The sequence below is a fragment of the Antennarius striatus genome, chromosome 12 (genome assembly GCF_040054535.1).
Source record: "Antennarius striatus isolate MH-2024 chromosome 12, ASM4005453v1, whole genome shotgun sequence".
Classification (NCBI taxonomy): domain Eukaryota; kingdom Metazoa; phylum Chordata; class Actinopteri; order Lophiiformes; family Antennariidae; genus Antennarius; species Antennarius striatus.
In genome coordinates, this window is record NC_090787.1 from 10,842,225 (window position 1) to 10,855,793 (window position 13,569).

Consider the following 13,569-nt stretch of genomic DNA (forward strand, 5'->3'; position numbering starts at 1 on the left):
ACTAATTATCAGCAATTATTTCTTGATTATATGTTATATGATTTTGACTAATGCATACAGTATTAATGGTTTCTAATGTTATTTATGTCTTTCACTCCCTCCATCCCCCCATCCCTCTCCCCTCTAGGTGTGTTGTATGTTTGCTAGTGCGGAGTATTCCCGCTGTGGAGAGTACGAATTCTTCAACCAAACCAGGAACAGTTGCCAAGCGTGCCCTCAGTGCCAGCCGGGACAAGAGCCACATATGGTGAGAAACACACACACACACACACACACACACACACACACACACACACACACACACACACACACACACACACACACACACACACACACACACACACACACACACACACACACACACACACACACACACACACACACACACACACACACACTACCATCCACAGCAATACATTTCTTGGAAGCTTGTTGTATGTATCAGTTTCTTTCAGACCACCCATGAGACAGACATACACACATACACACACACACACACACACACACACACACACACACACACACACACACACACACACACACACACACACACACACACACACACATTACAGAGGACGCATAGCTGCAGTGAAGGATGCCTAAATTCAAATGAACAATATCTTCTGGTTTATTGCTTTCATTGACAACAAGGTATGCATTACAGTGAATCACCGTGAGTACTCACATAGTGATTTAGCCTCCGTCTGCCAGTCTGCTGACAGCCAAAGCAAACAGAGCCAAGCTAAACGCTTCAGTTGGCACCCCGGGGTGCCACACCCACTGAAGGGGGGCAGACACACACACTCCAGGGTGAACCAAATGAATTATAGCTATTGTGATCTATTTGGATGCTGCAGATGTTTCATATTTTCAGTCTTCTTTTGAGTTTACTATTATCTTATATTGATTTAAGTAGATACTGGAGCACATGTTTCCATGGCGGCCACATATACTATGTATTAATGCTGGAGTTGAATCAAGCATGTCATGATTGAAAACTCCTGCTTAGTTCTGGCTCATTTCCAGTTTAGGATTCTGGAAAGACGAAATAAGAATGAAAGTCTCAAAAAATTAGTTCTTGAAAAGGAGAGATTTTAAATTAATATGACAGGCGTTTGAAGTTTTTCTCCTTGGAATAAAACCTAAAAATTTGAAATCTTTTACAAAACCTTCCACACAATCCTGAACCTACTGTTGTACTAGTGGGTCCAAGCAGCAACAAGCTATTTTCTCCCTCTTTCCTTTCATTCTGTAATTTCTCTATCTCTAATAGGATGTGTAAAACTCTTTGCAGAGCACAAGCGGCGTCCTGTAGTGGTGGCCAGCTGCTTACTTTGTTGCGCATCTTGCCCTTCATGCTCTTCCCACATATCCTTCCTTCTCAGCGGCCTGATTTCAGCATTAGTGAATTTAAAGTGTGGCTTTGAGAAATTGATTCTTGTGTTTGCAATCTTCTTTCCATGTTTCTACTTTCCATTCAGCGCATCACCTTTAGCTTTCAGTCAGCATGCCCAACAAAGTGTTGTGTTTACGATGATCCACTATCAGAGACCCCAATGAGAGGCTTAGCCTGGCAACAAAGAACTTATTCATTAAGATTCATTTGGCCTTTTGTGAGCAATAAAAACATGAGAAAAGAAAGAACATAATCCATGAGATAGGAGTCCCATTTGCACTTTCTCCAAACCGTCTGAGCCTCTCTGCCACAGCTTGTAATTGTGGTGTGTGTGTGTGTGTGTGTGTGTATGTGTATGTGTGTGTGTGTGTGTGTGTGTGTGTGTGTGTGTGTGTCTGTGTGTGTGTGTGTGTGTGTGTGTCTGCTGATACCTTTTTAATCAAAGGATAACCACAGGGTTCTTCCTCCCAGACGAGACTTCAAAAAATATGTGTTTATAACCGACAAATATAAACACAGACTAGGATACCTTTAGATTCTATTGTGTGTCAATGTACTGTTGGATCTGCTGCACATGTTGGACTGATTTATATTTCTGACTTCCTGACTATTAAGTGATGAAAGTGAAGGTGTGGTGACGAAAACACTGCAATGGCCAACAGGGAGGAGGTGCTTTCAGGAGGGACATGGTGGTTTCAGATGTGTGTCATGGACTTAAATTGCTTGTCATCGCCATATTTCCCTTCACAGTCAAATTTGAAAGCGAAGGCAAAAATGATCCCAGCTTGTCTTTATCCACCTCGGAACGTCTTAGATTTACGATATGCAAAAATTCAAAGAGGCGACCAAATTTGCTTTGAAACTTAGGAATCTACGTAGTCTCCACGGCCTTCTGTCACGGTGAAACAAAGCCAACATTAACCCAAAGAGGCAAGATGTTGCTGATAGCTCAGCGCACTTTTATATAAAATAATCATACTGATCCCATTGGACGTCAAACAGAAGGGAAGAAATCTTGGATTTCTTTGACAGTCATTCTATTTTAGCCCAAAGCTAAGAGGCCCTGGCTTACTTCAACTGACAGATGAAAGCAGGAGGAGAGAGGAAGATGAAAGAGGCAGTGAGAAAGAATGAGAAAGAAAGAATGTTTGGTTTGTGTATGTGTGGCCCGTTGTTCGGCCTCATCGCTGTGAGGAATTACCATACATCGCGCTCGCGCGTGCTCACACACACACACACACACACACACACACACACACACACACACACACACACACACACACACACACACACCTCTGTGACTAATCAGACTCTTATTTTGTCATCTCAAACATTGCAGCCAGATTTGCTAATGACAGGGATGGAAGCCGTGTGCTTGCAGGTTTTGAGTGGAGCTCTTTATCTGAACGTGGGTGTCCACGTTTAAGTTGTCAATCATCAGACAGAAGTTTGGAGTTACACACAGTCTTGTTTATGCTTTTTGCAGACCTGTGGCTACGGTGTGAGGGATGAGGACTTTGCCTGTGTGCCATGCCCACAGGGGAAATACTCCAAAGGGAAATATGAGATCTGCAGACGGCATAAAGACTGCGACGCCTTCTACAAAGCGACCGTTCGGGTAGCAGGGACCCCGGACAGCGATGCTGAGTGCGGCCCCTGTTTACCAGGGTAAATATGCAGCCCGCTAACCATCTTTAGAACATTTAGGTGACCACACAGAGAGCTGCACCTGAAGCAGCTTGTAGGTTCATTGCCTCGATTAAATGGAGTCATAAACAGCAGCTGGGCTCTGGGAGCATTCAGCACCTGAGGCAGCAGTCAGGTCGGGTTCTGAACCTCCACGATGACATCACTCAGAGGGAACGGGAGCTCAGGGATCTGGATTACAAACATGACAAATTATTTATTTCATTCAACTCCCAATCAGAAAAATAAATTCTATGTTAAACATCTCAACTTGTATTGTTCAATTTTAGTCATTAATAACATTTGCATGAGATGAACAGTCACGTTTTGGTTACTAAAAACTATTGGCATTTTAAACTTTTATGTTTTATTTATTTTAGTTTAAATACATGTTTACATTTAATAGAAATTGAATGATTGAGTACAGCTTTGCAAAGAGTGTCTGGTCTGATGATGTCAATGTAAAGAATACTTCCAACCATCAAACGTGTTCTGGTACGCAAATCAGGGAGACATACTTCCTATTAACCCAGCAGAACAAAGGTTTGACCTTTATTCTAAATACCGAATGTTCTAAATAAACTTCATAGTAATTTGAGAAATTCGCTTTAGCCCGCGACACGCTGGCAAAATGTCAGGAACGTCTCCCGCCTCATATTCGTAAGTCCGCTGGGATGGGCAGTGACTTGTGAAAGTGGAAAAGTGGTTTGGAAAATGAATGAATGAATAAATGCACTTTAGCAGAGAAGAAGAAGAAGATAGACTTTATTAATCCCCTAAAGGGGAAATTACTCTTTACACTCTACATATCTTTGTGTTAGATACAGGATTTTTTGTACAGGCACCTGAAACACAACCACAACACACAAGGGGCCTGCGAACATGCAGTCAGTAAGTTTGTTGAGCCACTGCCGCCCCAGTGGCTCAGCGGTAAAGAGAATAGAATAGACAATAGTGAAAAGACTCTGAAGTATTGAATTTGAACTGCAAGAGGTCAAGTAAGTCAAACCTCCTCTGTTGCTGAGGTCCAGTCAGAGACCTTCAGTAAACATCTAAAATATTAAAAACTAAAACAGGCAAAAAACAGTGCCTATAAAGGAAAGATACATGAAATATAATTCAATAAACTCTTCAATTCTGAATCAGAATTGTAAATAGTTTTCAGTCCATAACATTACAAACGTACTCAAAGGAAAATAATTAATTTGCCTTTAGGCTGAACTGAAGATGGAACCACCAGCTTGAAAAAACATAAATTACAGATCACAAACCACTTTCATGTGGTTTGTGCATTCATGTATATTGTCTCCAAATTCAGTGAGAATTACTTTAACCTTTCAGAATGAAAAAATAAACTGAAGTAAGACAAAAATGATATATATTGGAAAAAGATGGTGTAATGATGATAGAACCTTTGTCTCTAAACTTGCAATGTACCTTTTGGTCCATGGAAAAGCAATGTCCTCAATATAGAGCTAAATACAGGTTTATTTCAGGCTCATCTGAGCTTAACTATCTTAACTATCACTCGAAGACACACAAACTTATCTTTGAAAAGAAATCAAAAAGAAACTCGACTCGAATCATTGGTTCATGAGCAGGAAAAACTCCACTCAACATAAGTTCCATCCGTGGAGATCAATATCTGTCAACTTATGGTTCTGTTTAGCCTTCTGTAAAAATGATGTGACCTTTTCTGACCACAAAGGTCCTGAATGGTGAGGAGCTGCTCTTCAAAGCTGACATTTTATTATTATTATTATTATTATTATTATTATTATTATTATTATTATTATTATTATTATTATTATTATTATTATTATTATTATTGTTATTGTTATTATCATCATTATTATTATTATTATACATACATTGTCACTGTCGCGGGTCCCGGGGTTGCTGGAGCCTATCCCGGTGGACTTGTGGGGTGAGAAAGGGTACACTCCAGGCACAATGCCAATGCACAGTGGATTATCATTGTTATTATTATTATTGTTATTGTTGTTATTATTAGTATTATTATAATGAAGATTGAGAGTTTCTTAAAGGCAACCAGACCTTTCCCTCCTCCTCTTCCTCAGTCATACTCCCTGTCATTCATGACTTTTTTCCCACTTCATAGGAATTGTCTGATTGGTTCAGCATTTTAAGTGCTGTTTTGAATCTCCTGCTGGCAGATATTTTACACATGCTTGTTTGTTGAGGGAATCCATCTTTATTTTTCATATTCTCTCCTAGAGAGACCGTTTGATGCCGCAGCCTTCTTCTCCTGTCATCAAACTGATACTGTCCTTCCGCTTTCTTCTTTTAGCTCTCACAGGATGTTTTTGTTTTCCATTACTGGATTTGTTGCAGGAATGAGCGTGCTCAGGAACTCAGTTTTGTTATGTCTATGTCTGTATCCGCACTGAGAATGTCATCCCACATGCATGGGTCGCTGTGGTAAACATAGCCCACACATGTTTCACACAGAACAAAGCAGGAACAGTTATAACAAATAAAGTCATTAAAAAATAATTCCGTTAATGTAAAAGCCCGTATCTTAGTGAAAGGGAAAGACCTAAATGAAGTTCAGATCTGATCTGGCAGATGTGATTATCTGTGGCTCCATGTCATCATCTCCAGTAGCACTTTAAAATAATCATATGGATTTCATTTGTCATTATTTACTATGATTTATCTGGGATAAAGTGCAGTGCATGCAGTAACATTACAACATTCCAAAAACGTTAGCTACAGGAATGAATTTGTGATTCTTTTAATAATACTGTATGTTAACACATTATCATTGGCACTGATAAATAAAAGTAGTGTGCGGTTTTATCTGAACTTACAGTATTGTTAAATATGACCTCTTTCTTTTTTTGTTACAATATTTCATACAGCGTGACATTTTTGTGTCTGTTGTTAAAAATTTTAGGCACCATAAATGAATCAGACATCAAGGTACTGAAATGTGTTAAACCTATTTAATCTTTTATTTGTAGTATCACACAGTTCCAATGTTTCCTGGTTGAAATCCAAAGTAAATCAGCAGCAGAGACGTTTGACGCTATGGCCTGAGACGTTGCTGGGTTATGAGCATCTTAATCTGTCTTTTAGGTATTACATGTTGGAGAACAAGCCGCGAAGCATCTACACCATGGTTTGCCACTCCTGCCAGAATGCACCACGTAACACCAAAGAATGTAAGAGCAATTTAATATATTCCCTGCCGTTTATATTCTCAACAGCCTCGGAAATGCCACAGAAGTTATGTTTGATTTGCTGGCAAAACACATAAAACTACTGAACATGTTGCCATGAAAACTAACAGAATAGACCTCACTAAAATGAGCAGCCGCAAGATTTTTGTGTAATCTTCTTTAACATTGCAAGTGCCTTTCACCAATTTGTTTGTTTTCTCAGGAGATAATTCATAGATCTTGGTTGGAAAAAATCATCCACCCTTAGTTGGATGGTATCTAATACAAAATCTGGATTCAAAAGATATGAATGTTTGGTTAGTCAAGATTTAGTAACCTTAAACTCTTTATAAAGCTGTTCCTTTATTTTTGCATAAAGCTTTATTGAATCAGACTGTTGATCTTCAGTGGAGGTCTGCACTCTATTGGTTGCCATAGTTTTATTTCAAGTATGAAATCCCTGTTTTTCATTGTCAACATTCATCTTCACAGCTTTCTCTTTCTTAACACCTGGTTTCCACTGGAATAAAAGATACCGAATATTTTCCATGTAAATGAAAGGAAAGAAAAGACCAGAGGTAGATGTTGATGGCCGGGACTTAGTTTTAGTGACATTCAGGGGTTGGATATGGTTGTGAGTCCTTGCGGACCCTCTAGTCACTGTCCTGCCTTGTCAGTGTGCCTCACAGATGAACACAAACCCCCTACAGTACATCCCTCTCCTTCTCCCCATCTGGATCTCACCTGGGTCTAAAGGGTCACTGAATCACTGATGACCCTGCAAATTTGACAGTGTGTGTGTTCATAAATGAGTGTGTTTACCAGAGGTCATCCATGGCAATGGTCCTCAGCAGGAAACCGGTGGACTGCCTTCTCAGAGTGGGGGATGAGGTCCTTCCACAGGTGAAGGAGTTTAAGTATCTTGGGGTCCTGTTCATGAGTGAGGGAAGAATGGAGGGTGAGATTGGACGGGGAATTAGGGCAGCAGGAGCGGAAGAACAAGAAATGATCCGCCTGAGAAAGCTGAAATGGACTTTCTCAGGCGGATAGCTGGTGTCTCCCTTAGAGATAAGGTGAGAAACACTGTTGTTCGCGAGGGGCTCAGAGTAAATCCGCTGCTCCTTTGCACAGAAAGGAGTCAGTTGAGGTGGTTTGGGCATCTGGTACGGATGCCTCAGGATCGCCTCCCTAGGGAGGTGTTTCTGGCACGTCCAGCTGGGAGGAGACCTCGGGGCAGACCCAGGACCAGGTGGAGGGATTATATCTCAACACTGGCCTGGGAATGCCTTGGGATCCCTCAGTCAGAGCTGGTGGATGTGGCGGGGGAAAGGGAAGTTTGGGGCTCCCTGTTGAAGCTGCTGCCCCCGCAACCCGACTACGGATAAGCAGTGGAGGATGGATGGATGGATGGATGGATGGATGATGGATGGATGGATATCATCCATCCTCAATTGATTGCCATCCTTATCTTTGCTGTTTAGATTCTTTTTTTTTAGATTCTTTTTCTTTGGATTCTTTTAGATTTTTCTCTCAAAACCCCATTAGATGACACGTAAACAGAAAAGGTTACTGTGAAATTTTGCAGATATTGCAACCATTTGGAAATGCTTGTTGGTTCTGTGTCTGTATCTCTGATAATTTCTCAGATTTTTTTAATCATTACTCATCTTGGACAATGCACCAATTTTTTATGTTCTCTATGAGTGAGGCTGGAGTCGTTACATGATGTGATGGTAATTCTGACTGAAACTTACTTTAGCTGTGCTTAAGAACTCTGGAAAAGAAAAAAAAAAACTTTCATTGTACACTTGTCATGTTTATAAGGAAGTCTAATGTGAAGATGAAAATGGTGGACTGTATCAGTTTAGTCTTGAAAACTAAATTTTCTTCATCAAAATAATTTAAATTTGCCTCATATAATGAAACTTCAAAAGACAGAAAAAGGATAATTATGTGTTCATTTTGAAAGTTAATGCCAATCTGCTCTTCCCTGATGTGACAAACAAATCACTGCAATCTCAAACTAGACATTATCAGTGGGATCCATGCTGTGTTTTTGACTCTCATTGATATATACTACTGTGGTAAATATATTTAGGGGCCCATAATTCCTCAAAGCCATCTTTGGGCGTAATTAAAGAGCCACACAAAGAATGTTATTATGATTTTGTCATATTTAATGAGTGTTTTGAGGATGGAAACCGCTAAAAACAGCCCAGGCCTGCAGTGGAAGAGTGTGAAAGAGAAGCAGGAAAGCGGTAGAGTGTGTGTGCACTCCTGTGTGTGTGTGTGTGTGCCTGTGTGTGTGCACATGTGTGAGAATAAACACTGGCTTTTCAACAGCACCCTAATTATTTATCCCAGACATTGAGATCAGTGGGTGAAACATGTAAAGAAGCACAAATCATAGAAATAGATTAATGTGAAACAACAAAACAAACATCATCTTTTATTTATTTATTATGGTTTATTTATCGTGATTTTGAGCTGATGATTTGAGACTCTTAAGAATTTGACAACCTTTAACAGTTATGCCTTGACAGATTTGCAAGAAATCCTCACCTCATGGTTTTTTGAAATGATTTTGATTTATCTTTATAGATAAAAGATAAAAATGCAATCCCAATATCTTCTCTATTTTTTCAGGTCAGGCTGCGGTACATTCTAATCAACACTCTTTAGACCAGAGCTAATAAATAATCCACCACCACCAGTAAATAAACAAAGGAGCTGAAATTGGGGAGTTCTTCTTACTTGGTGTGAAAGCAGGCTGATACGTGCCATATAATCTGTAAATTACCTTGACACCTGCCCAGCTCCTTGTGTGATAATTAAAACTTCAGTGGGAATGAAAAAAAAGGATGATTTGCGTGTTACTGTTTGAGTTGCTAAAAACATCACATTATTTCCACCATCCTCATTTGTTTTTTAGTGACTTTTCTGGCATCTTCTAAGCGGCCACCGATAATACCTAAATACTTCGAAAGACGGCAGCATCACAGACCACAAATTATACTAACAAGTAAGACATATGACGAGTCTCAGAAGTTAACCCTCACTTTGCTTTCAGAGGTACTAAAAATGCTTTGATTTTTATTTGTTTGCAGCTCTGTAATTCAGTTTGCTTGAACCTGAGAACCCAGAATTCTCTGCAAACTCATCGTTACTGTTGCAGTGGGTGTGAGAGGGGATAAAGAGATGAAACCACACGGCACTAAACAGGATTCCAGTTCAGGCTCATATCCTTATCGAGAGTGTAAACACATACCCCGAGCTGTCTGCAGCCAGAGTGTGTGTGTGTGTATGTGTGTGTGTGTGTGTGTGTGTGTGTGTGTGTGTGTGTGTGTGTGTGTCGTGTGTGTGTGTCGTGTGTGTGTGATATTAGGCTCTGAGACCACAGGAAACGCCGGGCCACAAGCCATAGAGGTCTACAGTATATCAACTTAGGGAAATAAAAGACTGATTAAAACAGGTGATTTATGAGCTGCCAGAAGTTTGCAGCTCCACTCGGAAAGGAAAATATTGGATGAATAATTCAGGATGAGACAGAGCCGTGTTTGGGTTGGGTGTAAATGTGAGGAAGTTAACTGAGATAAAAAACACGTTGAGGACAGTCAGACAAAGAGAAAATTTACTTTTGTTGATATTTTGCTTGAATATAACATAATTAGGGAACATTAGAGAAAAGAAATGTAAAGCCAAAGCTATAAACTTGAGCCAGACCGTGTTTATGGTCCTGTCTTGTGTAGCACTGTGTTATCTCTGGAAGTAAGGAATGCTTCTTTCATCAGACTTGAAAGAATTTGTTCACACTTGGGAAATTTTCTATTTAACCAAGTAAGTCTAATTGACATTAAAAAGCTAACTTCCTGATCAAGACAGTCAACGGCTTGAAAAAGCAAAGTTGCAGACATGCAAATAACATAACGACAATTAACAACAACAAAATTTATATAATTATAGATCGAAAATCTCAAAACAACCGCATTCGGATCAGTGGAGACAGCTTTAAACAGCTCAGATGAGACGAGCTCTCTCAGATTCACATAACTTTACATCTTATTCCAGGCGGGGAGCAACTTATTTGATTTTTTTTTTTTTTTCCAAATTCAGTTCAGATTTAGGAAAAGAAAGGGGAAAAAACCTGGGGGTGTTAAAGGATATGGATCAGGAGTGAGATGAGAGGAGATCAACAACCTCATGAATAACAATCAGACGTTTGTTAAGGCTGTGGAGGACAAGGTGGACAAGTTGATTCCAATGTCATGTATGAATGGAGTCATGTAGAAAGTAACAAACTCACCACTGGTTTTAATACTCAGTCCTTACTTCTATGGTTGTTTTGAACCACACACATGATTTAACTGAAATGTCTCATTTGTCCACAGGTATGAATGTTTGAGTAATCCTAATTATACTATCGAAAGTAAATCAGCGCCTGTTTCTTGTGTGTGTGTGTGTGTGTGTGTGTGTGTGTGTGTGTGTGTGTGTGTGTGTGTGGGGGTGTGGGTGTGTTTCACAGGCATGTCAAAAGAAAAACCGTTAATTGAGCCTGGCAGCACGACTGTGTTCCCTCACTCACATAAAGGTAACACAAACACACATCAGCTCAACCAGGTGTGATCACCATCCATTGTTTTCACGCTCTCTCTCTCTCTCTCTCTCTCTCTCTCTCTCTCTCTCTCTCTCTCACACACACACGCGCACGCACGCACGCACGCACGCACACACACACACACACTCTCTTGAATCATTCAAACCACACTCATTACCTCATTGTTTCAGATTCCACCGGACAAGGTCATCTTGCCACAGCTCTCATTATCGCCATGTCAACCATTTTCATCATGGCCATCGCCATTGTACTCATCATCATGTTTTACATCCTGAAGGCAAAACCAAGTGGCCAGGGTGAGAAAAAATGACTGACACACACATGCACGCATGCACGCACGCACGCACGCACACACACACACACACACACACACACAGTAAATACAGTAAATAATGTGGAAGATCTGATGTGCTTTTCCCAGTTTAACAGCAATTTTACATTTTTGATGATCTTCATCTTTGTGTGTGCAGCATGCTGTTCCGGACAAGTAGTGAAGGCTGTGGAAGCTCAGACCAGCAAACAGGAAGATAAAAAAGACGTTCCTGGTGAGATATGACGCACGCCCGCACGCACACACACACACACACACACACACACACACACACACACACACACACACACACACACAAGCACGCACGCAAGCCCACACACACACACACACACACACACACACAGGTCTCACACAAAGGTCTGAGGGGAGCCAAGAGACAGCACAAAGTTTTCACACAGCAGATCCTACTCTGTGTAATATTAAATCTTTGTTAATTAAGATTTTTGTCTTAAAGTTTGATGAGCATAGAGTCAACTTCTTTTTATAGAAATATGAAAATGTCATTGAGCTTTTAGTTGTTGGTCATGAGATGCATCTAATTTAAGTCAATGAAACAAAAACACACAGACTCTCCTCTACTAACGTTCATTCGTTTGACGTTTTTTCGATTTTACGTTTGGACTGTAAAATAATTTTGTGGAAAAAAAAAGTTTGTGAGTGAATTTTTGAGTTTATCACGCTCTCCGTAGTACGAGACATTCAAACAATCTTACGTTTGACACTGCGTCCATTGTTTACATGCCGCAAACGACAGACTGAATACGCCTTGCGTCTTCCAAGTTCATCGCGTGTTACCCTTGTGTTAAGACGTCGTATTTATTCGAAATTGATGTTATCATTTTACAATGTTATGTTTATAATTAATGATTGAGGAGTGTTTTATAAGACACGGTAATAGAATTAATGGATGTACATAAGGTATGAATGGTCACACATTACTGGAATGTACAGTAACAACTTACGTTCCTCCTCCACCAGGTTGGAGAACTGAAGTCAAAGCAATAATATCTCCAAACTAAACAAATTCTCTATAGCAAAGATCCAAACAAGTAATTACATTGTTGATGTGTTTCTCTGTAAAGTCATTAATATGATCTTGACTCATAAATCATTTTGGCTACAAAAGTCTTCCTGTTTTGATGCGGGGTGACTGGGCTTAGATGGGAGTGTTACCTACCAGACTACTGTGTCTCACGCAGGGTTTGTTTGAACAGTTCTACTAATGTGTGTGAGGTTGTGGACATGAATAAATAACCAATATCTCGTCTGAAAAGCTTTAAAACTCCATAAGTTCACATTGGATGGTCCTACATTAAATAAATGGATACAATTATAGCAGCCGGTGAAATGTGATGTAATTCCAGAAATTAATTAAAATGATTGACAACCGGTTAAGTGGGTCTTTTAGTGATGTTATTTTTTGATTGATGGTTGTAACCTTATTTCTCTTCTCCTTTTGGCTTTTCCCTTCAGGGGTCGCCACAGCAAATCAATTTCCTCCATCTAACCCTGTCTTCAGCATCCTCTTCTCTCACGCCAATGACCTTCATTTCCTCTTTCACTACATCCATTAACCTCCTCTTTGGTGTTCTTCTTTGGTCTAACGCGTGCTGTCCCTCTGATGTACTCATTCCTGATCCTATCCTTCCTGGTCACTCCCAGAGAACCTCAGCATCTTCATCTCTGCTACCTCCAGCTCTGTCTCCTGTCTTTTCCTCAGTGACACTGTCTCTAGACCAAACAACATTGCTGGTCTCACCACAGTTTTGTACACCTTTCCTTTCATTTTAGCTGAAACTCTTCTATCACACATCACACCTGACACTTTCTTCCACCCATACCATCCTGCCTGTACACGCTTCTTCACCTCTTTTCCACCCTCTCCATTGCTCTGGACTGTTGACCCTAGGTACTTAAAATCCTCCACCTTCTTGATCTTCTCCCTGTAACTTCACTTTCCACTTGGGTCCCTCTCATTCACACACATGTACTCTGTCTTACTGCGGCTAACCTTCATTCCTCTCCTTTCCAGGACAAACCTCCACCTCTTTAGCTTCTCCTCCACCTGTTCCCTGCTGTCACTGCAGATCACAATGTCTGGCGCTCAAGTTTCTCAACCCCAGGCAAAGGTTTCAGACATTAAAATGCAATAACATAGGAGAAAAAATTTACTAAAATCAAGTCCAGACTAAGTACAGCATTAGTCGTTTTTCATTAAAAGTGAGCACCACAAATCAACTACTTCAGAATAAAAAAGGTACTGCATAGTTACTTTATCCAAGTTGTAAAGCCTGTAGTATAAAAAAAAGTGTTTAATTCTAAGAAGCACAAGAGGATGTATAGAAATATAAAAAAA

The 13,569-nt window shown here is 40.2% G+C and overlaps 2 protein-coding genes across 3 annotated transcripts in view; one reads left to right on the top strand and one right to left on the bottom strand.

Moving 5' to 3' along the window:
- LOC137605301 (coiled-coil domain-containing protein 138-like) overlaps positions 1–13,569 on the bottom strand; it is a 68,017-nt gene that overhangs the window by 19,522 nt on the left and 34,926 nt on the right. Inside the window, exons 14-15 of one of the 2 annotated variants that reach the window (XR_011037728.1) lie at positions 7,090–7,197; positions 2,930–3,274 (exon numbers count right to left, since the gene is read on the bottom strand). The gene's annotated coding sequence lies outside the window, so the exon portion shown is untranslated. Of the gene's footprint in view, positions 1–2,929; positions 3,275–7,089; positions 7,198–13,569 lie in introns of those variants that run through there. The other variant, XR_011037727.1, reaches the window with a different exon arrangement.
- The window catches only part of edar (ectodysplasin A receptor), a 32,783-nt gene that overhangs the window by 13,017 nt on the left and 6,197 nt on the right, over positions 1–13,569 (top strand). Inside the window, exons 3-8 of the mRNA XM_068329868.1 lie at positions 128–247; positions 2,883–3,064; positions 6,185–6,270; positions 10,790–10,855; positions 11,053–11,178; positions 11,353–11,427. Of these exons, the coding sequence (XP_068185969.1) occupies positions 128–247; positions 2,883–3,064; positions 6,185–6,270; positions 10,790–10,855; positions 11,053–11,178; positions 11,353–11,427 (655 nt within the window). The remainder of the gene's footprint in view (positions 1–127; positions 248–2,882; positions 3,065–6,184; positions 6,271–10,789; positions 10,856–11,052; positions 11,179–11,352; positions 11,428–13,569) is intronic.